Source organism: Melospiza melodia, chromosome 18, assembly GCF_035770615.1.
Source record: "Melospiza melodia melodia isolate bMelMel2 chromosome 18, bMelMel2.pri, whole genome shotgun sequence".
Taxonomy (NCBI): domain Eukaryota; kingdom Metazoa; phylum Chordata; class Aves; order Passeriformes; family Passerellidae; genus Melospiza; species Melospiza melodia.
The window spans coordinates 7,007,034-7,034,425 of NC_086211.1; the positions used below are offsets into that span (position 1 = coordinate 7,007,034).

Genomic DNA, 27,392 nt, shown 5'->3' on the forward strand with positions numbered 1-27,392 from the left:
ACATTTCAGAAATGGAGAGATAAGTGACATACTTCTGAAAGATCATGCTGATTACAAAAATGCACAGACATCTCAAATAATGAAATATAGAAGCAAAGTATCTTCCATAGTAGGTGGAAATGTAAGTAAGCTACAAGAAAAGGCTACAAGGGAAAATGTACAGAAACGGGAACAGAAATCCTCTTCACCTTTGTAACTCAACAGAGGATTTTTTTTTTAAACTCTGGGGAAAGAATAAACTAGGCAACAAGGCAAAATAAATCATCTATAATAAAGGGAAAAATAACTGGCAAGGACTTAATGAAACATTAATCTCCAAAGTAAAAAAGGCCTTAAGGCTAAAGGCAGCAAGGTATCTAAAGTTACAAAGTTCTACTCAAATCTTCAGGTCATTTATATTAAAAGCTTTAGAGCTGAGAGATGCACACACCAAAAATGTTTTTTTATTCTCCTGAGTTCATTTAGATAGCACCAGACAGAACAGACTCAGCAACCACACAGTTGGTTGGATCAAAGCTTGGCTTTCCTTTAAGAAGCATTTTCCCTTGAGCACAGCAGTGATTCCTGACCCTGGAAGAGCCTCAGTCCCCACAAGGGGCAGGCAGGTACAGGAAGGCCCCGAGTTCCTGATGAACAGCCCTGCTCTCCCAGCCAGATCAGGGAGGAGGAACAACATCCTCCCAAGGCCAGATGTGCTGGAACAAGCACCGCTGGCGGGACAGGCCCGGATGTGAAGCTCCTGGACCCTCTCCAAGCACTCCGTAACCGCCTGACTGGCAGAAAAAATTAACACACTCATGTGTCTGGCTGAAATCATTTCCTCTACAGTTTGGGGGAATAATGTCAAAGTTTCCCTCTAACTAACTAGAAGAAAATATTACACAAACCAAGCAACTGGCCAAGAGAAGCTGTTTAAGGTAAGGAAACACCTTCCTGGCACAACAGTTCTAACTTGGGCATTAGCAAAGAGAGCATAGGCAACAATTTCAAAATACTTTAGAGTGGATGGTAGAAAATTTCATGTTATCTACACCATTCATTATGTAGAAAAGTCTGAAGGCTCACAGTGTGTCAAAGCTGCTCCAAGGAGGACTCACTAGCACTCAGCAGCTTTCAGTTTTTAACTTGCTGCATTCATTTTCATTACACCATGCTTCAAACGATGCAGAACTGAATGATAATTTAGGCCTACCAAGATAAAGATGTCTATTTAAAGGCACTGGCTAAGTCTAGATAGATAAAACCAGAATTGCTGTGTGGCTGCCAGGTTTGGCACTCGGACTTAACACAGTCACCTCTGAACAACTCAGAGCAGCAAACTCTCCAAAAGCCTTCTGTACCCTCCCAGCCTTCTAAAACCCAGATTAGTGTCTCTTGGACAGATGAATTCTACAATATATTAAAGTTGCACAATATCTATCTTCTGCCCAGAGAAAAATCAATACAGTAAGGGATGGAATACTAAAAAAAGAGGCACAACTACATAAATGGGAAGATCTGACTATGAGAAATACCAGATACAAAATACTGTCTTGATATACTCAGAGTCTGCAAGTAGTCTTAGTCATGTTTATAGTTTTATATAAAAATTTTTTATTTCATCTTCTATGTTTTATCACAACTGAGCACTTAAACCCTCATACAGGAGTTTGTCTCCTAAGCATTTCAACAATATACAAGTTTTTAGTATCAGAAGCCTCTAGAACTGAAGGAAACCACACCCATTTCACAAGAAGTGCTTCCCAAGAGAAAGGACTGTAAAAATGCAAATGATGTGGATTGAGACAGCACTCTGAACATACAGTTTAAGACTCCTAGCAAATAGGAAACTTGAAGGAGAGGAAAGAAATAAAAGGGAAAAAAATTAAGAAAAAAATGTCAGGTTTATTTCTGGTCATTGCATCTAAACTAGCAGTGTATTAGTCTGTACCAGTCTGTGTCTGTGGAAAAAATGCAGTCTTTCACAGAAGGCAGCTCCAGGCATTCCCAGGCTGATTCACCGGAGGCTTCTGGACACGTTTCATTTCTTTATTCAAATAACCCTCATACCGTGGGAGTGTTACGTGTAACACCCTTCTGCTTCACACACCCTTTTACTACTGGGTTTCTGTGCACTGTGCCTCATCTGCATCCTACACACTGCACACTCAGACAGAGTTTTCAGTCCTGACCTGTGGTTTATTGACTGCACCACAGACAGACTGTGCAGAAGTTCCTGGCAGCTCTCACTTACTTTCAGTCATCACTTCCTCAATTTCTTTGTTCCTCTATTTTTTATTAGATCTCTTTTATGGGCAGTTTCTTCCACAGAGGATGTTGTCACTCCTCTAGACACACTCACACTTGCCTGCACTCCCATTATGTGTAAGTTCATGAGGGAGCACTGGCAACAGCAACAGGCACAGCCTGGCCTTACACTCGACCTCTCCTCCAAAAGCACATTCCACCTACAGCAGCTTGAAAGGCCTTTCTGTTAACCATCATCTCATGCTACTAAATAGAGAAAAGCTGCAAGGTCATGTTTGACATTGTGCTAGCTAAGCCAATACAGGTCAAAAAAGCAACACTTTGCTTCTTTGTAGTTAGAAAAGGAGCTCCACAGCATCTGTAGCACAGAGGTCAGAATTCAACACTGGGGAGCATGTGAATGAATTCCAAATGCTTCCTTTTCACATCCATTTCCTTCCAGCACAAGCATGACCACCAAGTTCCAGGTGCAATCAGCACTGTGGCCTATGGCTCTATCCAGGCTTGACCTTCACCATCCTTCCCATGTGCACCCCAGCACACATCAATTTCCACACTTCAGTCACCATTCTCCAAGTGCAAAGTTCCTTCCACTTCAACACATTAAAGTGGCCAACAGCTGTCTCTAGCTAGGCAAGCGTGTGCTGGTGTTTAAATTTAAAAAATTTATTGTCTTGAAAACAACTCCTAAAACAAAGTGTCAGTCTCCTTTATATAGGAAAAAAATCCGTAAGGCCAAGCAAAAAAGTGAATCCCATCAACTTTACAAGTCTGTAAAAACAAAGGCATCTTACAGTGCCAGGAGACTGAACTACCTGAGGTTTCTGCAACCCTAAATCTGAAGCTCATTTAAGACTCTGTTAAATAAGCTAAATGTTTAGATAAGCTAAATATTTTAAAAGGAAAACAAGCAGGAAAAAGAACAGCTTTTATAAATATGTAGTTCAAGTGTAATCAATCTTTCAATAACCTATTATCATTGATTAACAAGTAACAAAAACACTCTGAAACTTCATGACAGAGTAAGACATGTTGTTTACTCTCAGCAGAGATTATTCTTTCCTTGTTATGATCTTCCATGAATGATAAAAGTGTGCTGAAGTCATCCTTATTTTTCTGCTTTGCATGTAAATGCTTTCTTCTTTTGCAGAACACACCTGCATGTGAGTCAGACACTGACATGCCAGTCCCTCAGAGCACCACTGATGACACTGTTAGTGACACTGAGTGAAAAAGCAAAATGCTACAACGAATCTGATTAAAAAAAAAAGAAAAGAAAAAAAGAAAAATCCTTGAGGAAGGAGGAAGAAAATAAAAGAATGAGCAACTGAAGAAGAGGGGACTGGAAAGCAATCAGATACGTACCTCCTAATGCAGAATAAGCAGAGACAGCCAGTCACAGAACAGAAAGGTGATAGGTCATAGGCCATAAGGAAAACAAGAAGGCACATTTAAACCACTCATTAAAAAATCATAGCCAAAACCAAACCAAGAGAAACTCACAAATAATATGGAAAAATAAAGACATACAAAAATAACTATTTGAAGAGAAATCCTTTTTTTGTACACAGAAAACTGTGTTGAAACATCACACACAGTTTTCTGAAATGACCTTATGGAGACTCAGTTGTTATTTATCAGTCACAGCATGTGGTAAATACCATGTGGTGTTTCCTTTTTGTCCACGAGTTTTTATTTCTCAGATCTCAGAAATAAAACTCCGACGTTTGAACCTGATTGCTAATTTGGGTATGCAAAATAAGAAGCAACAGCCTTCAGACGTAAAGGAGCTACTTATTTTGGTTCATACATTTTTAAATACAAAGTGAAACCTGTTACCTTCACAAGAAAGCAGGAAGACAGCAGCAAACATGCTAACAATGAACAAACACACAGCAGCAGAACTGCCCTTGTGACTAACCTAATTTCAGCAGCCAACCTTCTCTATCTGGATTAAAAAATGTATGCGTTAGATCATTTCCATCATCCTCTGGAATTTTAAATGGCTCATTCTTAATACTTTCATATAAATTCTAGAAAAATAAAAGAGGAAAAAGACCTCATTAATAAATGTCTTAAGAAAATGCAACCAGGATATCTTACTGCTTCTCAGACTATTAGTATAAAAAGCACAGGAAATATTGTCCGTAAAATTCTGGACCACCCCCGTCTGTCTTTGTTTACTACTTTGATAAAATTTGGTTCTAAACTACTTCATGTGTACACAAGTCTCTCTTCAGTACAAATTTCTTAAGCACTCCTAGCAATGACATTTTTATTTTAACTTCAGCATTTGGTATTTTGAAGGTTTCAAGATCAGCTTCATTTAGAACAAGTTTTGGCAAATGAATCTGGGTTTTCATAAAATGGTGTAGCCCATAACACTGTCTTACAGCAGTTATTTCTACTGATTTCTCAAGGAGGGAGCTTCATAAAATGTGGGGAAAATGAGAGGCAATAAAGAAAAAATTATTTTTACGATTTTTTTTAATAGAAATGCTACTTTTTTCATAAGCAGCCAATTCCACAAGAATTTTGTCATAAGCAAACTACTGAGAGATACACAGAGCGTTTTCTCTGAAACAGCCTGTTCTCAACAAAAGGTTGGATATAGGCAGAACTAGCTCAAAGTAGCTGTGAATAACAAAAAATGCTTCTTTCAGCTACTCAAATGGTTACACATGCCAGAAAATGTTCTTTTGCCCTCCCTTGACAAATCTGCCTGAGAACTGTTGTGCACACTTTTAAGTCTGCTATTAAAAACACAAAGCCAGGCTTTGTCCTAGCCAGCCCAACTTACCCTCAGCAATTCCTCTGGAAGGTCTCCACCTTCATTAATTCCACGATTCATGGAGATAAACCTCTCCACCGTGGGTTTATCTCGCACGTTGTGGTTGTGCAGGCTGGTGTTCAACATAATAATGGCAAATGAAAGCACATAACATGTATCTGAAATCAGATTTGAAAAAGGGTTTATCTTCCCATGTGTTGTGTGTACAAACCTGTAAAATTAGTATACAGCTCATCCTGACTGATAAAGGAAAAGAAACAGTCAAAAATTCCTGAACATTGTACATAAAAGTATAAAATCCTTAAGCTCTTGAAATCAGCCCAAGAAGAAAAAAAAAATGTAACAATTCAAACAAAAAACAAGAAAATCTGTATGGGAATCCAAAAAATTTAAACTCTTATGCTTATTGCTATCACCTTAAATTAACATTTCACTTGAAACGCTTAAGAGTTGGGAAAAATGTTCTCTGCACAGATTTTGCCTAAATCATAGTGGTGGATGCTATAATAAACCTGGTCCATCAGCCTCCTCCTACTCAAAGTACTTCCAAAGATCTCTCCAAAGAGAAAGAATGGTCTCTTCAAAGTAATATTCTGACTGCATTTAACAAGACTGAAAATGACATTGATTCAATTCCCTGGCATACAGGAGGCAGCTACACTACTGGATAATATCAGAAGATGACAAAGGAAATCTTATCATGCCTCTTGACATGGTTATGATTATAGTAAATTCTCCCAGAATTCAAGTACAAGATTTTGTGTAAGAAAAAGCAGGATGACAACCTGCTACAGAGAGGGAAAATGTGCCTGCATCTTCAGCAGTTTGTTATCAGTAGCTATTTTCCTCTCTAGCTGTTACAGACCTGCTTTACACCAACCTCTTCCCATCCTATCTGTTCCTTAAATTAAGTGATCAAGAGCAATCTATTTGTGTATAGAGCCAAACAGAACAGCAATGCCAGAGCATTCTGTGCAGTTCTGTGATGTTTTATAAATAAAAATGCATTCTGACCATAGGCTTGCACCTCCTGGATTAGTCAGTCACATTTTCTCATTTCTCAGGTATTTCTCATTTCACACATTATTTTATCCCTAACTTCCATCTTTGCATCAGATGCAGAAGAACACACATACACACACAAATATATATATAAAAAAAATTATATTTGGATCACACAAGTACTTAGGAACTCCTGTGGTTTCCTGTGACTGACCTGTAGACTGGAAGACTCCTGGGTTACAAAGGCAATAGCGTGAAGCAAAAGCTTCCATCATACGGTCAATTTTTTGAGCCTCTCCTGGGAGTCTGAAGCTCCACAGAAACTGCCTAAAAAAGGGAAGAATAGTTATTAGACTCATTCCAGTATTTATATATCAGGTTTTTATTACAAATAATCCGAAACAAACAGAGAAAGAAAAAAAAAATCAGCATTGTCTATATAGAATGTCCTAGAAATATGTTCTCAATCTCTCAACACACAAGTCAGGAGCTATTATAAAGCAACATGCACAGATGGCTAGCCCAGTAACTCAGCCAGCAACACTGCATGCTATCAGGCAAGATAATATGGCAGTTCATATTCTGAGGCTCTCTCTCTTTTCCAGACTAGTAAACAATTTTCTGTATGCATCCCATTTTTGCCATGAGAATGCTATGGGGGGAAAAAATGAGTTCAATCCTCCCTGGGTTTCCTGGCTACAAAAAGCAATGAACAGTCAGCTAGACTTTATTCACAATGTAAAAAGACACATCATACAAAATACTTCTGGTGTAAGGAGAGAGAAACAAGGAATATAGAAAGACTTAACATATTTACTTAAATTCATACAAAACCTTCTAAAAATAGTAACAACAAGAGGAAAACCCCACTGCTTAGAGAGGTGCTGCCTGTCTACTGTAAGCTCACCCTAAAGAATCAGACCTAGGCCTTAAAAAGAACAACTTGTGTCATCATTTCAGTAATTCTGGAATATATGCAGCAGATCTTGCTGCTGCTTAGCAGCATAAACTGAAATACAGAGTTTACTTTTGTAACTTATTATTTCTACATAGAGGTACACTGGAATGCATACAGGACAGAAGTCTTCACAAATTTATTTTGGCACACTGAGGCACTAAAATGTTCCAATGAATTTCATAATTTATTCTTTTATCTCTTAGCAAAAGATTTATCTGAACTAAACCAGGATCTAAACCAGCAAAGTTACATGCTCTGCCATGCAAAACAAGTTCTCACTATTCCCTGTACATTGGATGCCAATATAACAACCATTTATTCCTGTCTTCATTGGTTTTCATTTTAGGACATTATATTCAAGTGTCACAGGCCATCTTTAGCTTGTCAGCTCTATGTACTGTCTTTTACTCACCTCGTGCAAGGTTCCAACCCAGATCACCAATTTTGTAAGCTACCAAAATACAAACATTTAATAGTAGCAGCTGCTAAGGAAGAATAAAGTCAAACCTAACATCAAACTGGGTAAAAAGAGACAGGAATACGAAGCTTCCCAGACAAGCTTCAGCAGCCACAGAAAAGCTTCTTTGGCCCAAGCCTCAGGCAGCTCAAGTTATCATCACCACATCACTCAACCATAGCAAAGCTGTTCTGACTCCACATCACAAGGCACTGCACCAGAAACAAAGATCACACGGACATTTCCATTTATCTGGTGTCAGGAGGGAGTCACTTGGGGCAAAAAAACAGGCAGAACTGTCTAAGTCAACCTAATTTGATCAATCTGTTACAGATTTTCAACAAGATGAGAAGGGATCTCACAAGGTCACTGTACGCAAGCATCCCAGATAAATCAAGGGAATTGTTCATGTAGCAAGGGAAGAAAACAAACTAAGATATCACACTCTCTTTCACATGACAAGTAGGAAACTGAGGCAAGCAGAAGGAAATCACTTGTTTCAAAGTTTACCTCTCTGTGATTGAACATGATCAGTGAGAGCATGGATCAGTGGATTTCTCCCCCTCCCTGCCCAGAAGGACAAGTTGAGGTGGAGTAAAAGGAGGAAGAAAATTACTTAAGTAAAGAGTTTATTTCTTTTTTAGCCTATCTCTGTGCTAAGATATAAAACAGGTCTTCAAATGTCCACATATGGGCAGGCACACGGAGGATTAACAGCTGTTTCAGTTGTTTTTATTTGAAAATAACCTGAAATAACCAGGAGTTTTCACCCTCAAGGGCAACACACACACAAGCAGTCAGAAGGGTTAAACAGAGCTGTCTCTGCTCACTTGCACAGTAATTTGTACAGTTGTGCTGAGCTGTAGAGCAGCTTGCTGATGGATAAATCAACACAGTGACTCATATAAACATGCAATTTGATAGAGGAAGCTCAAGTCAAAAAACAGAAAGAATTTACTCACCTTAAGGCTTGTACAAGATTGAGATCAGCGAACTCATGGAGTTCAACAAAAGCCTGAAGAACTTTAATATTAAATTCATCTCTATGAAAGAAAAACAGAAACAGACAATTACAATTCTGACCTTTAAAGACTTGTTAGTCATCTCGATTTGCTTCTGAAAACAAATAAGGAAATAAACACTCACACTGATCAAATAAAGCCATCAGAAATAATCTACACTTTTTTTGAAAGGTATTTTCATGTTTAACACTAGTACTTTGCCCATTTTTGCTGGTAGGTTAGCAAAAGCCAGTACATTTGAACGTATTTTAGAACTGCTTATTTAAATGACCTAAAAATAGCCTTGCCTTCTTTGCTTCACATTTATTATTACTGTACTTCAGACTTATTATTACTCTATCTCCTTGACATAGGAGGATACCTGAGAAATTCAATCAGTAAAAAGCCTTTTGCAGAAATTGTCATGAATTCTTAAAACAATGGCTAATGTAAGACTAATTTCTCTAGCCATACAACATACAATTAACTATCTTTTTTCCACTCTAAGAACAGAAAATATTGAAGCAGTATCTTAATTGATATACAAAGATAAGAAACAAAAATGCTTCTATGGATTGCATCCAAGAAAAAGAACAGCTTTTGAAAAGAGCTGCTTAGCATGTACTGTACTCTTACTCCATTCCCAAGAACTGGTAGAACAAAGTTAACTAAAATCAGAAGAGGTTCTGAAAGGGCTTCCTCTCACCATCTCTTACAGTGGTATGCAAATCATGAGCCAAATCATGCTTTGTTTGGTACAAGGATGTTTAAATTCAAAACTAACATTTAAAGATGTCATGAACACAAAACGATGTGAATGGACAGAGCTTGGCCCACACCATCAGTGAGTTCCTGTGCCAGAAGAATAAAGGTTTATAATCCTCAGGGTGTGCTTTAAATACCTCACCAAGACAGAATGTTGTGTATCAGCCTCACCCAAAAATAGAAAGGTGTGCACCCACCAGGAATGATCTGCTGCTCTGCTGACTAACTGCACAGTCAGACTAACCTGCAACTCAGGAGTAAATACCCTAAAACCAACTGTTCATTCATTGGCATGCTCCTACATTGTTTACAGAAAAACACACCAGTTCTCTCAGCAAATCCAAGCAATTCTCATCAAATTTAGCAATGCACAATTCAACTGGGCACCTGCTTTCCAATGAAGTGGCATGAGAGTGTAATAAAAGAGAGCACTCCAGAGGGGTTGTTTTTACTTAAAGCAAATTTTATTTTGTTTATAGGCATGCAGTACTTGTGCTGGGTACACCTCCAAAGACACAAGACAAATAATAAAGTGCTCCAGGAAGCCACTTTAAAAAAGAAGTGAAGATTTACCCACACAGAAAGAAACCTTAAGTCTTTTTTTAGGATGCAATTCATCCCTTTTTTATTATAATTTTTGCTACATTTTTAAGTGTTACCTTATTCCATTACACCATTCATTTTTCTCAGCTTGCTGAGTGCTTTAAGACTATAAAAGTCAGTAATATAGATTCTATCTCTTTATGGCAGAATGTTATATAAATATTTCAGTCTGTTGACTAACCTGGTCTTGTCCTCAGCTATATTTAGCAAGAATACAGAAGTAATTTATGATGGGCCCCTGAGAGGGGATGGCAAAGCAGGAGAGAATCTCCTCAGACATAATTCTGTTGTGTAAAAACTGTTGACATGTCTAAATATTCTGCATAGAGACTTCATAACAAAGATCTATTTTCAAAATGCTCATATTATAGTAAAAACTTTGACTGAACCTATGAAAGCCAAGAGGAAACTGCTCAGCAAAAACCACACAGCTGCTGCTGGAACCAGCCTGAGGAGTGTCTCAGAAGGGACCTGCACAAGCCAGCAGCACAGGAGCACATCCCAAATGAGTCACCTCTGAGAGCTCCCGAGGTGGCACCGACCATGTGCCAGCACGTCCATGCACACACTCCAACCCTCTGCACTCCTGCCTCCCTCAGCTGCCTTTTAAAATCAATTCCTGGGTTGCACAGCAATGGAAGGCATTTGCATTCTGACTGGGTTTTGCAACTGTGTGCATAAATATTCACACTGCATGTAGATTGTAGCAGGGCTGATAAGGACAGGGTGCAGCTGCCCTTGGAGACACCTGCTGAGCAATGGGACGTGTGTGTGCAGGGAAATGACAACACCAAAACCTGCTGGAGCTACTGTCCCAGGAAATACCTGTTTGAATAAGTAATTTCTTTACAGTCCTATTATTACTGACTGTAAATCACTCAGGACACAGTACTAAGAGTTACCAGGAGTGTTGCAACACAACTCTCAGACATTCCAAAAGCTCATGGTATTGAATTCTGTGCTACAGACAAATGTTTTGGTTTATTCAAAATACTAAATTATAGTTAATTATCATTGCATGATGTACCCATTTAGAAATAACAAGCTAACACAATACTGTAGCAGTTTTACATCCCCACTGTAGCTTTTATGGATCTCAGAGAACTTGAGCAGCTCTCTCCTGCAGCCTGTGAAGAGAAACTACCCAAAACCTGTGAAGGTGCTTTGTAAGCTCAAGAGCAAAGTTTCAATATTTTTACTTTACCTTTCACCAAGGTAATCTCCAATTACCGTTTTATTTAATCCTTCTCCTTTATAAAGGAACTGTGCAATGTCTTCTGCAGTGTTGTGCAGGAGGTCATTTTCTATCAGAAACTGTATTCCCTAGGAGAGCAATTCCAGAGGAAAAGGGATGTTATGTCTTCTTCCATAAGCATTTAAGTAAATATCACTCATAACATTTGGTATTAATATACTGACACAGACATACACATAGCACATTAAGAGTTACATTACCTACAGATTTTTATTTCTTTTAATAAAATGGTAAACAATGTTTTTCAGTTAGATGAGCAATATTTAGTACTGGTTTTAAGATGAAAATGAAAACACATTTTTAAGGCTAGAAGTACTAGGTGGCAGTTTGAATCCCTCAACCTTCAATATTTGATTTGAAAGATCAAATTTTAATTGAATAATGACTGCACATTGCTCTTTGGAGCTAATGTGTGAGCTGGCCTGTTCCCAACATTGCATCAATGTCTGCAGAGCCGTAATCTGCAAAATCATGTAATGAAGAGGTACACAGAAACTACTTAATTACCACCATGACACAAAATCAAGCATCTGGTATAGTCTACAAACTGCAACCCAATACATCAAGCCACTACTTGCAGCAGGAAGTCACAGCTGAAGATACTGAAACCAGTTTAAAAGAGTTGATGCTGACATTGGGATTATCAGTGAATTCTGGTTGTGCTGGAACTAAACTATTCACAAAGGACTGAGCTACACTACTCACAAAGGGCTGCTCAGTAAGCTGCTACCAAAGGCAGGTGGAGAGTCTTACCCTGTCCCTCAGAGGGTACTTGGACTCCTACTCCTCCATAAATTACTGCCCTACAACTGGCACAAACCAGGGAAACCCAGAGACTTCTCTGGAAAGTGGCAAAGAAAGGAGACTGAGTTACACAGAGATTATGGAAAGGATGGGAGGGATCTGACACTGAGCAGCTCATGCAGAGAGAACCATCCTCTGTTCAGCCCACAGACCCCAGCACAGATGCTGCTACTCCTGCTGATTTCTTCCAATCCTAACAACAGCCTGTTGTTAAAGTAGAAATGGAAACTTTAAGTAGCCTTAATGCCTTGGATTCCAAATACGTACAAAAGAGGTTAATAAATTATCACTAATATCCTCTACTAGACTATTTCAGACTTTCAAGAATTCTAGTTTTTCAATTTCTGCAAGTGGAGTATTATTTATTTCATGACAACTGAAAAAAATCTCATTTTTTTAATAAAGCATAGATGGCCCTCTAGTAACAGTCAAAAGCATTATTATCCTTCTGTTCGATTAATTCAAGTTTTTAATAATGAAATTATTACCTGCTTGACAAAAAAAGGTCAGTTTTCTAACCCAATTTAACAGGGAAAGTAAACTGTGATGTTATAAAGCTTGAAGCTTTTTTTTAGAAAGTCTGGTATGTAATTCTCTCAGAACAATTTCATCATCATCTGAAAAATTTCGATGCCAGGCTGGTACTCTGACAACTTAATATTTTGATAAGTCATTTCACAACAGACATGATTTCTTTGCAAAGAATATATCCATTATATCTTGAACCAGAAATTGCTGAGCTTGCCTCAGAACTGATCCCTTCAAAGCTTGCTTGTACAATATTTGACAACAAAACATAGTGCTTTCTCCCATCCCAAGTTATTCAAAAAGCTTTCATCTCTGAAAATCAAAAGAGAATCTCTCCTCTGATATCAGAAACAGCAGATTCCCTTGGTTCAACACCTGGACCATATTATTCATGCTTGGTATAAACAGACTGATCTGAATAGGTTTTTTGGAATTGTACAAGTTACTGATAATGGACAGGACTTGAAGTATTGAAAACAAATTTCTGTGCACAGAAGCAGACATTTTCCCATATTGAAAAAATCAATTTAATTTTCCTTTTCCTGAATTTTTTTAAATTATTCCTAAGATGTTAAAAGAACCAGAAGACAAACAGACAGGAAAAGTAATTTGTCTGGGACAACAACTTCAGTGTCTGGAATAAATGGCAAAATAGGCCAAGCAAACCCCCACCTCCTACACTACCTTTTGTCTTGATGCAAATTTTCTTTCTGGAGACTGACAGGAGACAGATGACAGCTGTACTAGTTTAACTTACCCACACAAAACTCATTGCCACAGACATTTTCAATATTCACTACAAATATTGCATGGATTTATTTTTTATTTTACATCACTGCAATGAAATCTGCTTTGAATTTCATCTCTTGTCCAGTAACTCAATTATAAATTTTGCAGTTATTTAAGCCCTGCCTTTGTCACAGAGAATTCATTTCCCGGGCCCAACACAGGCAGTACCAACTTCAGCATGGTGAATTTCCAGCACAACTTTGTCTCTGCACAGGCATTTTTGAAGTGTTTTACAAACTTCACCATTACAGCCCTTCCCACAGGAGCTTACCAAAGCCAAATTCCCAGGTACACATCCTGGAAGTGCATCACACACACTTATTTTCAGAGGCAGCAAGGGAGAATTGCTCTACACACACTCATGAATGTGTAATGGTGTCTTCAAATAGAAATGATAAAAGAAAATTACCTCACTGTGCTCCTGCTAATATGAAAATATCAGACCTTTGTTACCTGGTTTTAAAGGAAGAAACTTGGTGGGTTCAACCCAAGTATTATTACCCCAGTTCTCTGACATTCTTAAATCCAGACAGCATCTTCCCTCCTGTTTCTGAATGAAAAATATCCTTTTCCCAGTGAACCCCAGGTAGTTTTTCCCAGCACCACAAGGATGTTTACACACTTCAGCTGTCTGGAACTTAATGCAGCAGCTGCAAGCAACACCACAGCTTTAGAGCAGACAGCTACTGCAGCACCACTGAGCACAGGCATTATTGAGAAATTACTGCTCTGAGTCTGTTCACCACATTTAAATTATGTTACAGTAGCAATGTGGCCACAGCATCTATTTATAGAAATAATTTCATCCAGTAAGAACCATAACAAAAAATAGTTAATGCTGGAATGAAAGCATCTGACATCATCCTGTGACTTTGCCACAAACTTCTAGGACTTGAAAGAGCTGGAGGACCACAGGAAACTACCAGGATATTTGGGGGTTTCTGCCCTCAATAGAACAGAAGTTAAGTAGTCACCAAAATGGAAAATAAAAGACATGGCCAGCATTTTAGAAAGGCTTCTTGTACTTGAGAATTTCTGGCAAACTGGAAACTGTCTGAAGAACAGAAGCCACACTGTACTTGGAACATTTCAGAAAAGCCACCAAAATGTAACTGAATTCAATACAGCTGGAAAGAAAACATGTCAAGATCACAGAAAAACAAACGCGAAATAATTTCCAAGAAGACCTTAAAGAATACTCTTCACAAATTCAAAATGGAATCTCAATGACAAACAATAGAGGACAATAAAACAAAGCAAGGAAGATGAAATATGAAAAGCAAAGGCAAAAGGTCAAATATGTCAAAGAAGCTCTTTTAAACATTGCAGGGGAAGTCTGGAAGAGAATGTGCAGGTCCCCAGATCTTCCAGAAAATTAACATCTATTTAAGAAACACAGAGGCACTCCAGAAAGAACTGCATTACTTCCTGGCTACATGCAGAGCAGACTCCTTGAAACTGGTAACCAAGGTTGTACAAGTCAGATAGGTACACATCTGTATCTATAGATGTGTGTACAAAAATACAGATGTTCACACATGCCCTTTTTCAGAAACAGGCTTTAGATATCCAAATATAAAAGTCTGCATGAAAACAAAAAATATGGCAAAGTATTTTGAAAGATAAAATAGGAGAGCATTAAAGAAAAAGAAGCATGGCCTCACTAACAACAACACATGAAAAACAAATTTAATTATATTTAACATATCAACATAGAATACTTCTGTCAGGTACAAAGCAGCCAGGTCAATCAATACCTGGCATATTTGGTTGTTGATAAGTAACCTCCATTATCAAGGGTTTGTTTAAGTGAAAGAAGCGCACAGCTGGCACCTGACCTGATGGCTGCTTCCAATTTAACCCTCTGCTCAGTGTGTTCCACGACATGCAAGCAAAGCCTATGAGCTTACATTATCAGAAATATTTCTTTAAAAAGCCATAGAAGTGTTTGTCATTGGTCACACTACAAGCAGAGACTTGATTTCTGACAAGTGAAAAAAAAATCTTTACCTTCTTCGGGTCCATGTTGAATTTCTTCCTTCCCATGGCTATTTGCTTATTTCTTTGTGTAGTTTTGCTACATATGGAGACAATGAAGAAACAACAAGCACTTACCAGTCACTCCTTTACAAAAAGATTCTAGATGAGCTTTTAATTTGTTGTGGCTACTTTGTATTTTCTACTACAAAATTAAGACATTCACTTTTCATAATGGAGAAAATTATGATACAATTTTCAACTCCTTTAAGGAATTGCAGCTTCAGAGACCCATATCCTTATCCACAGGACAGTAAATATTACACTCTATCCAACATATTCTCTAGCCAAACAAATGACACACCTGCATGGGATAAAGTCGGGCTTTATAACAGATTAAATAAAGGTAATCCATCATTTGTTTAGCATGGGAAAGGTATTTTTACTTGCTGTTCCTGGAAGACCTGTTCCAAGGTCTTACTGAATCATGTCCATATGTTGGCATTACTTACCTTTCTTCTACACTAGTCAGATTATCAATTTCAGTCATAACCTCAGCAATTTCAAATTTTAATCTCTGTAAAAGAAAGAAGGACAATACATTAACCTACATTAGAACATCTTTTGAAATCATCTATCATATAATAATATTATCTATTAGGTTTTATTGTCTAATATTTGTTATTTGCCTGAAGAGAAGTGAACAATCTTAGGGCTTCCTTAGGTATTAAAAGATTTTATCACAACTGAATGACTTAAACACATGAACCTGCACTCTCTGTGTGTGCTTATCCCAGAGCACCAAGACCAAGCTGCCATTATCAATTAATAAGATTTCTTTACCCACATTTCCCACTCACTCCTATCCTGGATGCAAATCTGCTGTTTAATGAGTTTTTGATTACACAAAAAAAATGTGGACATCTGCACATATTGCATTACGTAAATTCAGAAGTTAATCTTTTTTAAAGCACACACATGATGCATAAATCCTGCTCACTATTAGAAGTATTTGTTTAAGTCTTTTATATACTTTTAAAACCATTACCTGAAATCCTGAAATTCATATTTAAGTCTGCAGCTTAGGTCTGTAACTTAATCTACTGAAGGAGTCTTCTAAGGATCTTTACAGTAAATCAATTACCTCAATATCATCAATCAATTCTTTTTTCCTGCGACGAATATTTAAAAGCTCTTCTCTTTCTTCCAAGGAGAGATCATCAGGCACTGGAATGGAGCAAAATGTACAATTTTTTAGCATTTGATACCTCATCATTACACATAAAACTCATTAAACTGATTGGGAAAAATAACCTCATATGAAACATCAGGACATTTCTTTTACATCATTTTCAGGAAAAAAAACCAAAAACAAATCAAAATAAACAACATAAATGAAATCTAAATCTAATATATTTGTAATCTGCTTTATAAAAATCCTAAGTAAGGTAATTGAATGAATGACTATGGACAGAATCTATCTTTCAAAAGAAAAACAGACAATTAAAGGATTCTTCTTATCATATGATGTGGCAAGATTTGGTTCTACAGCTTAATTGCCAAATTCAAGCTGGATATAATTATATTACATAAGTAACATACCAAAATTCTACATGTAAATTAATTATCTTCCAGGGAAAAAAGCCAAAGAACAGCCAATGCTCTACACAAGATGTGTATTCTGGTGCTGAATTCAGACATCCCCTAATGCCAGCAGAGCCCCTTCATTTGGCTGCTTTGGAGACAGAGATGCAGGCAGGCACAACCCAAACACCAAATACCTCCCAGCAGTAGGACACACAAGTACAGCAGCAAAATCAGTTATCTAACAGAAACATGGGCTTTGTATAACATCTTTTAGGTGAGTCTGTAGTATTTAATTCAATTTTAGGTCTCTTATTGGCCATGCTAAATGAAATATATGACCCTGCTGATAAAAATCAGTCACTACTGAGGGTGCAAATGTGTGTCTGTCACTCATCCTACCCTCACCCTGTGTCTCTGTCTAACAACAGCAAAGACCAAAAATCATCAGCATAAAACCACTGCTTTTCTTGAACATCAGATGTTCCCCAGCAAGAAACTTCTTTGGACAGAGATTACTTCTGCTCATTTGTACAGCATTAGACACCAACTACAAATATTCACCTCCTGTGCAGCAATCCTGTAATAACAGCTCTAATGCTACCCACTTTCTTGGGAATAGCTCCTTAATTATAGAACAGCTTTTCCTTCCAGCTCAGTAAAATGGAACACCAAAAGTAATTAATAAGATCTGTAAGAGCAACACACAACAAATGTACTCATTTGGGAAGGTCAAGGCCACTCTTTTATGTCCTATACACACATAACAGACTGTAGCAACAGGATTACAAAGAAAAGTTCAGCTTGAGAGGAGAGTTTTAAACACACATTTGGAACAGAGCTTCTGTTTGAATCCTAATAATGAAATATATTGATTATTTCAACATGCACTGGTTAAGCTCCTTTCCTTTTAGGATCCGAATCATAACAAACTCCAAATGGCGACAGACCTTGTTAGACAAGAAGTAATTATGGCAAATGATTTCATTTAACTACTCCAGATACAAACATGATTAAATTACTTTCAGTTTAGGAAATGACAGTCTTCTGTTGAACAAATACCAGACTTCAGTATGTTTACCTGCTTACTCTCCTCATCAGAAAGCCACCCACTCCTAAAAATCTCTTGCATGTGAACAGTGGCAGGATTCTTTTTGCATTAAACCTTATAAATACAAGATCCTATACCGCAGAGAATTAATGTACACAGTGTACATAAATACACCACAAATATTCCAACTAGTTGACTGACAAAAAAAAATTAATACTGCTACCCAATATTGATTATAAAAAGGCAAACCATATATAATCACTCTCTTAGTTAGGAAGCACACTCTGAGATCCTTAAACCATTTCTGCAGTATTGTAGATGAAATTACACTGCAGCTTTACAGTAGCAGTACAAGTAAGAGATGCTAAATTTTTAACTGTGTGCTGAAGCAAGACAATTTGGTAACTGTCACCTTCATTGGCAACTGGAAATACTAATCAAACCTCAAAGAGAAAATGATCTTGAAGCAATAAATATTTAGAACTCATAGATGGTGTTGCTTTTTCTTCAAGCTGAGTAACAAAGCCTCTGGATTAGCCACTACCATGAGCCCTTCCCAAATCTGCACACCAGTGAGTGGTACTGCAGGTTCCTCTCCCTTACTCCACCATGCAGGGAAGGCTCCTTGGGACAGGTCTGGAATATCTGCAACGACTGAAATGGCTTTTTTGGAATCAACACGAATTGTAACCGTTTTCTGTGCTCAAACAACCAACAAAAAAAAGAGAAATCAAACACCTCAGTGTTTTCCTACAGCACCCAAATACTGTCTGCTGTATTTTCCTTTCCTCTGATCACAGCCACAGTAGAGACAAGCCTCACAGTATAATTAATGATGCTGTTAGACAGAAAGGAAAAAAGCTAAATGGAGTCAGATGACATTTTGCATTAGGGAATAACATCAAGTATTTATCTGCCACATACAAGACAAGCAGTCTGCTGGAAAAGAAGATTCTGCACTTGGAGAAGACTTATATAAAACTAGACATTAATGCAACATCTTTAAACAATGGTATTTAAATATCAGAGCCAAAATATTTCAGTATCTTTTGACAAGAGTAAAAGAGTCAGGATATAACTGAGTGGGAGTTACAGTACTGCTCAACTTCTAGAAACTCTGGGCATAGACAGGATTTTTCTTCCCCTCACTCTACCAGCACAGAGGGATGTGTGACTCACCAGGATCACTCCCAAGGGCACAGTCCTGTACTCACATGAACTGGCCTCTGTGTGATACTGAAGATGTTTGCTCATTACAATCCTTCTACTGGTTTCTATCACTGCCTCCCTCCTCCAGTGCTGCTCTTTATGCTGTAGAAAATGTATCAATGGGAAACTCAATGCACCCAGAAAAAGTTTCTGAAGAGATTTCATGTGGCATTACAGCCTGGAAGGTGCCTGCTCCAGGAGACCCTGGGACTTCATGGCTGTTGAGCCTGCTGTTTCAACTCTGTGTCTTTAAACAAAGGCTAACACTATTTCTGTATTTCCATTAAGGCTTTTGAAATATTAACATAGGAGGGTAACACCATGGTGGTTTAAATTTCTTCACAGTCCCAAGCAAACACTGCAGGTACATGGTAAGAGATTATCTGCTCTGGCAAGACCCCTCCCAAGGCCACCCTTCTGCCTCCAGCTAACACTTCTCTTTCAACCCTGTGTTCACATAATCCTCCACACAAAATAACTCAGGGAGCAATGTATGATGTATTTGTTCTGTAAAACAAATTTTCTAGCTGTCCTCTCTGAGTCAGTTCTGGGTGGTTTTTTTTCTTTCACCAATCTAAACACAAAGCAGACAGGATGGGAGGAGTTAGCATGAACATTTAAATACTAAAAAAGAACAAAAGCATTTCAGTACAGTGAACAAGCTACAGCTGCAGCATTCTTTCATGCTATCTTCTAATCTTTAAATAAAGACAATGTTCTAATGTAAGTCATTTCTGTGAAATCTTTTAGCTTACAGAGAGAGCATCCCCTTTTTCTACAACTTCAGACCTTCAGGTACTACTAAATAGAAAGTCAATATACTACAGATATTTTATTCATGATGAATACAGTTGTGTAAAATACAAATTAAATTCTTGGACAAACAGAAAGAAAAACACAACACCATATATGTTGCAATACTACTCCTACTACCAACAGAAAAAAAACCAGAAAAATATTTAATATATTCCAACTTGGCCGATAAAATTCAAGTCCTGTAAGTGAACTATATGTAATTAAATGAACATCTGTAATGCAAAACTTAATGGAACACACTTTTAATACAGTTCTGTTTACTACACCATGCTGGGGAAAACAAAAAAACTGCATCTCACCACAGAAATCAGTGTATTGTGCATCAGTTGTGATGTCACTTGGTTAAGTATTCTCCACTATGGACAACCCAAGTACAAAAGAAAAGCATTATCCCACAACTCTCAACATGAATCATGTTTGAGCTAGCAAGTACCAAAAAACTCAAAACTTTTAGAGATTGAGAAAGAACTGCAACAGATCATCTTGCAGAGAAATTTCCCACAGGTTAGGTAGTGAAAACCAGGAGCAAATCCCATAATATGAAACAGAAACCCAGTACTTTCCAAGTCCATAATCATGATATCATCCTCCTTCTCAGTAGTAAAATTTAAATCTTTTCTACCTCTCTAGCAATAAGCAAAACTCCTTTGTTTAAATTCACTCACTAGCCTTTAATTGCCAGTCACCAGCCAAAGTCTAAAGCAAACCCATTTGACTCCTCAACTGACTTAAGTCTCTCGAGAGGACACAGTAAAAATATCCACAACCAGCAGAAAGCAAACATCTAACAATATCTAACACAGGCTAAACACTAATTCTGTAACCCCACTTACAAAGCAATACAACACCCTGACTCTCATTGCTCAGCTAACTTCTTGGTTTCATAAAGATAAACATTTTCCTTCTTCTGTGTCAGTCCCAAATTAGAGGTCTTCAATATTTGCATTCCAAGCAAAAAACAATTAGATGGAATTTAATTTTGCTGCAGTTGAAACATCTTGCAAGTGTAAAGATATTTACACAATGCAAGGCTTTAAACTAAACAAACCTTTCCTTACTCATACACAAAATGAGTAGACATGTTTCTTCTGGCCTTTAAAATAATATACATTCATCTCTGAGAACAAATCTGATTGTCTCAGAACATTTGCCTCAACGGATATTCTCAGGCTGTTCTCTCTTCCTTTCCCCCTACATGTTCCCTTTTTTAAAACTCGATTAGAGGAACATTTTCCAGCTTTCAGACAAGATGTATAAACAATGCTCCAACCACTTCTGGCTATTAAAAATTCCATAGAAGTTTTCGTAGGAGGACATCCTTCTGAATAGATTCACTTCAGAGTGCAGAAACAAACTGAATCTACACTAAATTCCAGCAGTAAAACCAGCTGGATTTGGCTGCTCCCTTCACTACCTTACTGTGGGAATCTGCTGTTTAGTCACTGCTGAGCACGTTCCAGCATAGGAGCAATGGCACTGCCATTAAGGGGGGAAATAATCCTGTACACAATATCCTTTCACTCACAAAAAAATCACCAGTTGGTGGTATGAGGAATCTAGGACAGAATCCATGGCTGGCAGAGTTATTTTGAGTTTTCAATCACAAGGGACTCTGTGGCCAGAAATCACATTAGTGGCCAAACCCAGAAGAGAACCTCCAACGCACATCCATCATTCTCATTGTTCAGCTGCTGGAAATCACACACCACTACAAGATGTTCCTGAAAACATTTTTTTTTCTTTAGGATAAGTGCATACTTTGCAGGAAAGTTACAATAAAGATATTATCATTTTGTGCTTCTAATAATAGGAGAGGGGAAACCCTGAAAATATGAACATTATTACCACATAAAAATACATTTTCAGGATTTTAGAGGAAATAGTTTCCCTCTGACCTGCTACACCTTCAAGATTTTTTCCTTTTACTTCTGCTGCAAAGCAGGTTTATTATATCAGTGGTACATATTTGTGTAGGTTTCTGTAAAACAGACAAAAGCATAAAAATTGGAAATATGAAATACATTTTTTGTTCTATATAGAAAAGGTCCAGCAGGGTGACAGTACCATCAAGCGTGAAATCATCTCTTGTAAAAAACAAACAGTATTTCTTATAGTCCATAAGAATTACTTCAAATAATGCAAGACTGTTTTTGTTCTGGCCAGAAATAGCCTTATATAATTTGTTAATGTGTTAGTCTCTAGTCAAGCAGAAAGCAGGCAGCTGCAAAATTGTGCAAAATCAAGGTCCAGTTAACACTGATTTGGAGGGAGGGAAAATTTTACCTGCCTCCCAAAAACCAGCTTAGTTCAGATATCACAAGTGATGTGCCCTGCCATGGTACCTGCAGCTGTTTCTGTCTATGGAGCACAAAAGGCAGAGGAGGCAGCAGCCAGAGCAGATGTGTTTTACACACTGTGAGCAGGGAACAGAGCACCAACAGCTGTGCAGGGGAACGGCACTGGAGAGGCTTCCAGAGCTCTGCATGAGCTGCTAATCCTGCCCTGGAGCCACGGGCTGCCCTTGTTAACAGCACCAAAGCAGAGAGGAGCCCACAGCAACTTCCCATCCTCACTTTCCTGCACAGATATACCCACTGAGACAGACAGACACAGATACCCTCCACAGAAACTGCACAGCCACCTCCCGTGCTTTTCAGCTCCTAATTAGGCCTCTGACACAGATAGTGGCCATTAGAAAGCAGGGTGTGTTTAAGTAATGAGTATTTTTTGGTTTTTACTGCCCATGCTCTTTATTTTCATGAGCAGGCAGTGTTGAAGGTCATGATTATATTATACTGACCTCCTTTAATTCAATAGTGTGTCTTATTTCAATGTTTTTATGTATTTCCATTAGGAAACTAAATGTTTTGTAGCAACTAAATGAAAGAACCACTTCCAATCACATAAAGGAGCATCACTTGGGGAGAAAGAAGAAAACACACAGGGACAAGATGTGAGCAAGATTTCACAGGTAGTGAGTTGGCTCCTCTGTGTTCCTGCACTGCTCTGCCATTCAGTGCCTGGACCCTGTTGTTTCTGAGTTGTTCCTTTCCCCAATTCAGCAGGACAAATGGTTTCACCAAGGGACCTCAGAATTGCCCAAAACAAAACAGGCACAGCACAAATGTACAGGGGACAGCAACCCCCTTGAGGTCAGCCAGCCCTAAAACCAGCTTAGCTCAGCCCCAAAACCCCACCCTTACAGGCTGTATTCTCTAAATACTAAAAGTAGTTCAACCTGACATTAATAATAGATAAGCATGGATTTCCTTTCAGAAGCATTTTTCTTTTGAAGTCACTCCACTCTTGCTTCAAGATCAGAAGATGCTTCTAGGCCAACTTTTCTTTCAAAAATATGTAAATACAAATTACTGAATATGAAAAGAAAGCTGAGTTTAACTTAACATTTTAAGTCTCTTACCCAAATACATTAATACTTGCATTAATAATATAAAGTGTTAAAATATGCATATCCATGCATATTTAAGAAGTGCAGAAAAATTTTATGCCAGCTAATGTGGAAATTAAAAAAGGAGATGTTGGCCACACTGTGTGTGTTTCAGAGAGGGCTATGAACAGATTAGCACAGATACAGGAAATACTATCCAACATAACATGTGCCTCCACCAGCATCAGTTACCAATTACTATTCAGGAATCCTGGTGAATCACCATTCTGATTTCAGTGTTACAGCTACACACTGTCACATTATCACATCTAAACACCCTTCCAACGTGGAAAACAGTAACACTGAAGTAATTGTGGGACAAATGCAATGCTGTGCAGTGCCAAGCACTGTAAGTAAAATTGCACAGTCTTGTGTTGTCCTGCTGCCTTAGGGACAGTGGGGCATCTATACTGCCTTAAAATTCTCTTACTCTGCTTTCAGCTTTTTAACAAAATGATTGCCTCTGATTTCTTTTCTGCACAGCAAATAATGAGGAAGGGTGATCTGAATCAGCCTTGTGTAGTAATACCACCAATATAAATACAGATATCAATCCTCCAAAATGAAGTGGCCTCAAGCTTTTTCTTTACACTGCATCAAACCAACAAAATACCGTCAAACAGAAATAAAATTTTCCCCCTCCTCATTATGTATGCTGCAAGGCAGAATCTCAAATAAATAATTTCGGGAAAGCTCAGTAATCATTTTCTCTCTGTGGAGCATTTGTATGTGCAAAACTGGAGAAACAAATGGGGAACTTAGGTAGTGCCATAGCTGAAATCAAACAAATTATCTCTGATGTTTGCATTTGAAAGCCTTTGCTTATAGTACATTTTATTTATAGTATGCATTAACACAAATTTAGTCTTTACAGAGTGGAAGTCTGCAAATTCTGAATTTCTTTAGTACACTTTCATGGCAAGATTCAGGTCACAAAAAATTTTAGCACCCCCTGAGGAAAAGGATGATGCAGCAATAACACGTGGGGAGATCATGGATAGCAGCTGATAGCACATTATGTATCCACTGGCAATGCAGAACAACAGCCACTTTTCAAGTGGGAGTCTTGGGAAGGAAATCAGGGCTCCCCCTCAACACTATATAGGAGGTGAAAGGAACAGATCACCATGCCAACTATGCACAGCACAGCTATGTGTCACATTAGAGATATCATGTCTTTAGCTGAAACCCCTCATTCACTACAGAGCAAAGAAAGGGCAGCAAAAGAGCAGTGGATTTTGCTTGCCTGCAGCAAAAACAGAAAATTCTGAATTTAAAACGTGTAGATGCAATAGCTTTCCACAAGTAAGACCTTTTAAGCTACACAACAGAAGCAAGATGTGCCTTTTAACTTGGGGCATTTATGGTTTTGTCCAATGCAACTGCAGTGCATTACTAGACAGAATTATACAAAGAACTGGGTGGAAAGGGACTGGATGGTCCCATGACTAATTTCTGTGACAGCACAGCTCACTTCTGACTGAGCCAAGCATACAGACAACACTGACAGGAATTTAAAAATACTTTATCTTTAAGCAAGTCTTCAGATGACCAGCACAGGAGAGAGACCTGCTCAGACTGCAGATGGAAAATGGGAGGAACAAGTGGGAGCCCATTCAGACTGGGAAGCTGGACAGACTGAAGTACTGCAGCACTGCTCAGGATTTGGTTCTGTTGTCACTTCAGCACGTTTGGGATGACTCCCGGCAGCTCTGCAGAGTGTGAGACAAAGCTTAAACTACTGACAGGGAAAGAGCAAATACTCCTCTGTCAAATTCTTTTCCTTGTCAGTCAGGAGAGGACTTTTTCTCCCAGCCATCCCAAGGAGTATGTGTGGATGAAAAGGAGAGGAGGAACCCTTCATCTCCCACTGGTACATGACTCCCAGAAGTCCCTGTGAACAACTGGACTAACCAGACATGTCCTGTCGCCAACCTGGACTCCTTTCAGCTCCAGGATCCAAGCAACTCAGACAAAGAATGGGGCAATTCCTCCTGAAAGCAGAGGTCATTTCATCACATTTTTCGTGAGGAACAGGCAAACAAAAACACTGATTCCTTTGGCTTTTGCAATGGCATGAGAAGGAAAAAAGAATAAGACTGTAACGTGTTTCAGCTTTACCCTCACAGAAGGGCTGTGTTTCCCCTCCTGAGGAAGGGGAAGTGGCTGGCTGGCAGGTACCTACATTTTTTCCTAGGATAGATCTTGGAAAATAGACTTGCAAAGCAAATACACCAGAGTAGTAGCAGACATTCCTGTCAGATCCATTTCGAGGAGCAGCCTGGAAAATTGACAGGAATGTCGCTGAGCAGCTGCAGGGGGGTCCTGGAGCCCAGAGCCTGTGGTCAGCTGCCAGCAATACCCCCAAATCCTGCTCAATATTCAGGCACAGCTCATCAGACCTACGGTGTTCCCAGCAAAACAGCTGGGCTCAGACAGTCTTTCTGTCACAAATTTCCAGTAACATCTACCCTTGGCAATGAGGGATCTGCTCACAGCACTGCACTCATTAGTGAGGAGCATTAGCCGTTACTTAGGATTGCCGGCTGTTTCTAAAGCACACAATCCAATTTTCAGAAAAAGCAAGGCAAAGTTGATTTTTCCCCTTCCCCCATCCCTGCCTGACACAGTTCTGGAGTTAGATTTCAGAACAGTATTTATTGCAGAAGCTTTCTATTTATTCATTTTCCAAGATCGGTTGCACAGTGAAGGAGGTGGAGCCGGATTTGAAAGCAATCTTCCTTCCCTGAGGAATGTCTCCAAAGACAGCTATGGAGAGCCACACAGGACTGCTCATCTATCAAGTAACTGCTTGAGCAGCACTCATATTCACCCAAAACAAGACAGATTCCAGGATGCACAACTCTGCACAATGTGGTGTCTGATGTTGTGTAAGCCTCTGAAATTCCTGCAGTCTCCTCTAAAAAAAGTAACCGTGGTACCTGCTATGGAAACCACTGAGCTGCAGTACTGGGAGAGAAATGCACTACAGCTAATACAGTACCTTGCTGCTTGGCTGTCTTAGGCTTGAAATGCTCCAGTTTCATATTATTACATCAACAGGCCCATTGGTCACATTGCCTGAAGTCTGAGAGGCCACAGAGAGAGTCAGGAATTTACTCATGGATTTGTTGGTGAGGGAATAGCAAAGCTTCGTTTAAGACTGTGAAACATTTTCAGATTCCTCAGAAAAGAATACACATAGCTTTTGTGAATTGTTGCTTGCCATCACACCATGAAACAATTAGCTTGACAGGTCACTAATTCAGATACAAAAGAGCTTTTTATCTGGCCCACTGATAACAAGTCTGTTGGATGGATCCACTTACCGTAAGGTCAAACCCCTGGTCTCTCATTTTTTGCTTGGCAAAAGCCCATCAGCAGTCACACCAAATCTGCCTCACCATGCTTCCAAAATAGAGCACACTCAACGTCTGCCGAAATTCTTCTAAGTACAGACATAAGCTCTATGTTACAAAAAGAAAGGTTTTTCATACTCCAGGCAGACCTCCTGGCATTCTGATCAAAAAACTCATTTGAATAAATACATTCTTCCTATTTAAACTTCCCCCAACTGTTTCAACTAAATCTGCTGAAATATTACATTGCCCTTTCTAAGCTGTTTTCTCTGCCCCTTACTGGCAAAATCACTGCATTCCTTCCAGAGATCAGTGAAAAATAATCTGAACACATAATCTTTTGTACTTTATTTTCAAGTAACTTAGTCATTTTTTCTCAGCTAAGTACCTAACAAGAAAAAAAAAATCACATCCATACAAAGATCTAAGCAATTTAGTTTTATTATTCTCAGTGTCTCTGAGTTTCAGCATTTTCCCTGAAAACATAAGGAACTAACTGGGATTTAACCCTCAATCTTGTTTTTAAGTCCACCAGTTCCCACTGCTCCTAATAACAAACATTTTTTCTAAGATTTCCACTTCATCCCATCATGCTCGAACACTAAGTATTTTTGTTGATTAGGAAACAATTAAGTAGGACTACGTGTTTTAGTTCTGTAACCCTTCAACATGACACAAAAGGTAACAATAAAAGATATCACTTCCTAAATGGGTAAAACCGAGAGCAAATCCTGATTTTTCACCTGCA

At 38.5% G+C, this 27,392-nt stretch overlaps 1 protein-coding gene across 2 annotated transcripts in view; it reads right to left on the reverse strand.

Annotated features, from left to right (window-relative positions):
- CYTH3 (cytohesin 3) overlaps positions 1-27,392 on the reverse strand; it is a 48,679-nt gene that overhangs the window by 7,510 nt on the left and 13,777 nt on the right. Inside the window, exons 2-9 of one of the 2 annotated variants that reach the window (XM_063171868.1) lie at positions 16,322-16,404; positions 15,690-15,754; positions 15,211-15,277; positions 11,029-11,147; positions 8,418-8,498; positions 6,255-6,367; positions 5,048-5,196; positions 4,169-4,280 (exon numbers count right to left, since the gene is read on the reverse strand). In XM_063171868.1, coding sequence (XP_063027938.1) covers positions 4,169-4,280; positions 5,048-5,196; positions 6,255-6,367; positions 8,418-8,498; positions 11,029-11,147; positions 15,211-15,277; positions 15,690-15,754; positions 16,322-16,404 — 789 coding nt within the window. Of the gene's footprint in view, positions 1-4,168; positions 4,281-5,047; positions 5,197-6,254; positions 6,368-8,417; positions 8,499-11,028; positions 11,148-15,210; positions 15,278-15,689; positions 15,755-16,321; positions 16,439-27,392 lie in introns of those variants that run through there. The other variant, XM_063171867.1, reaches the window with a different exon arrangement.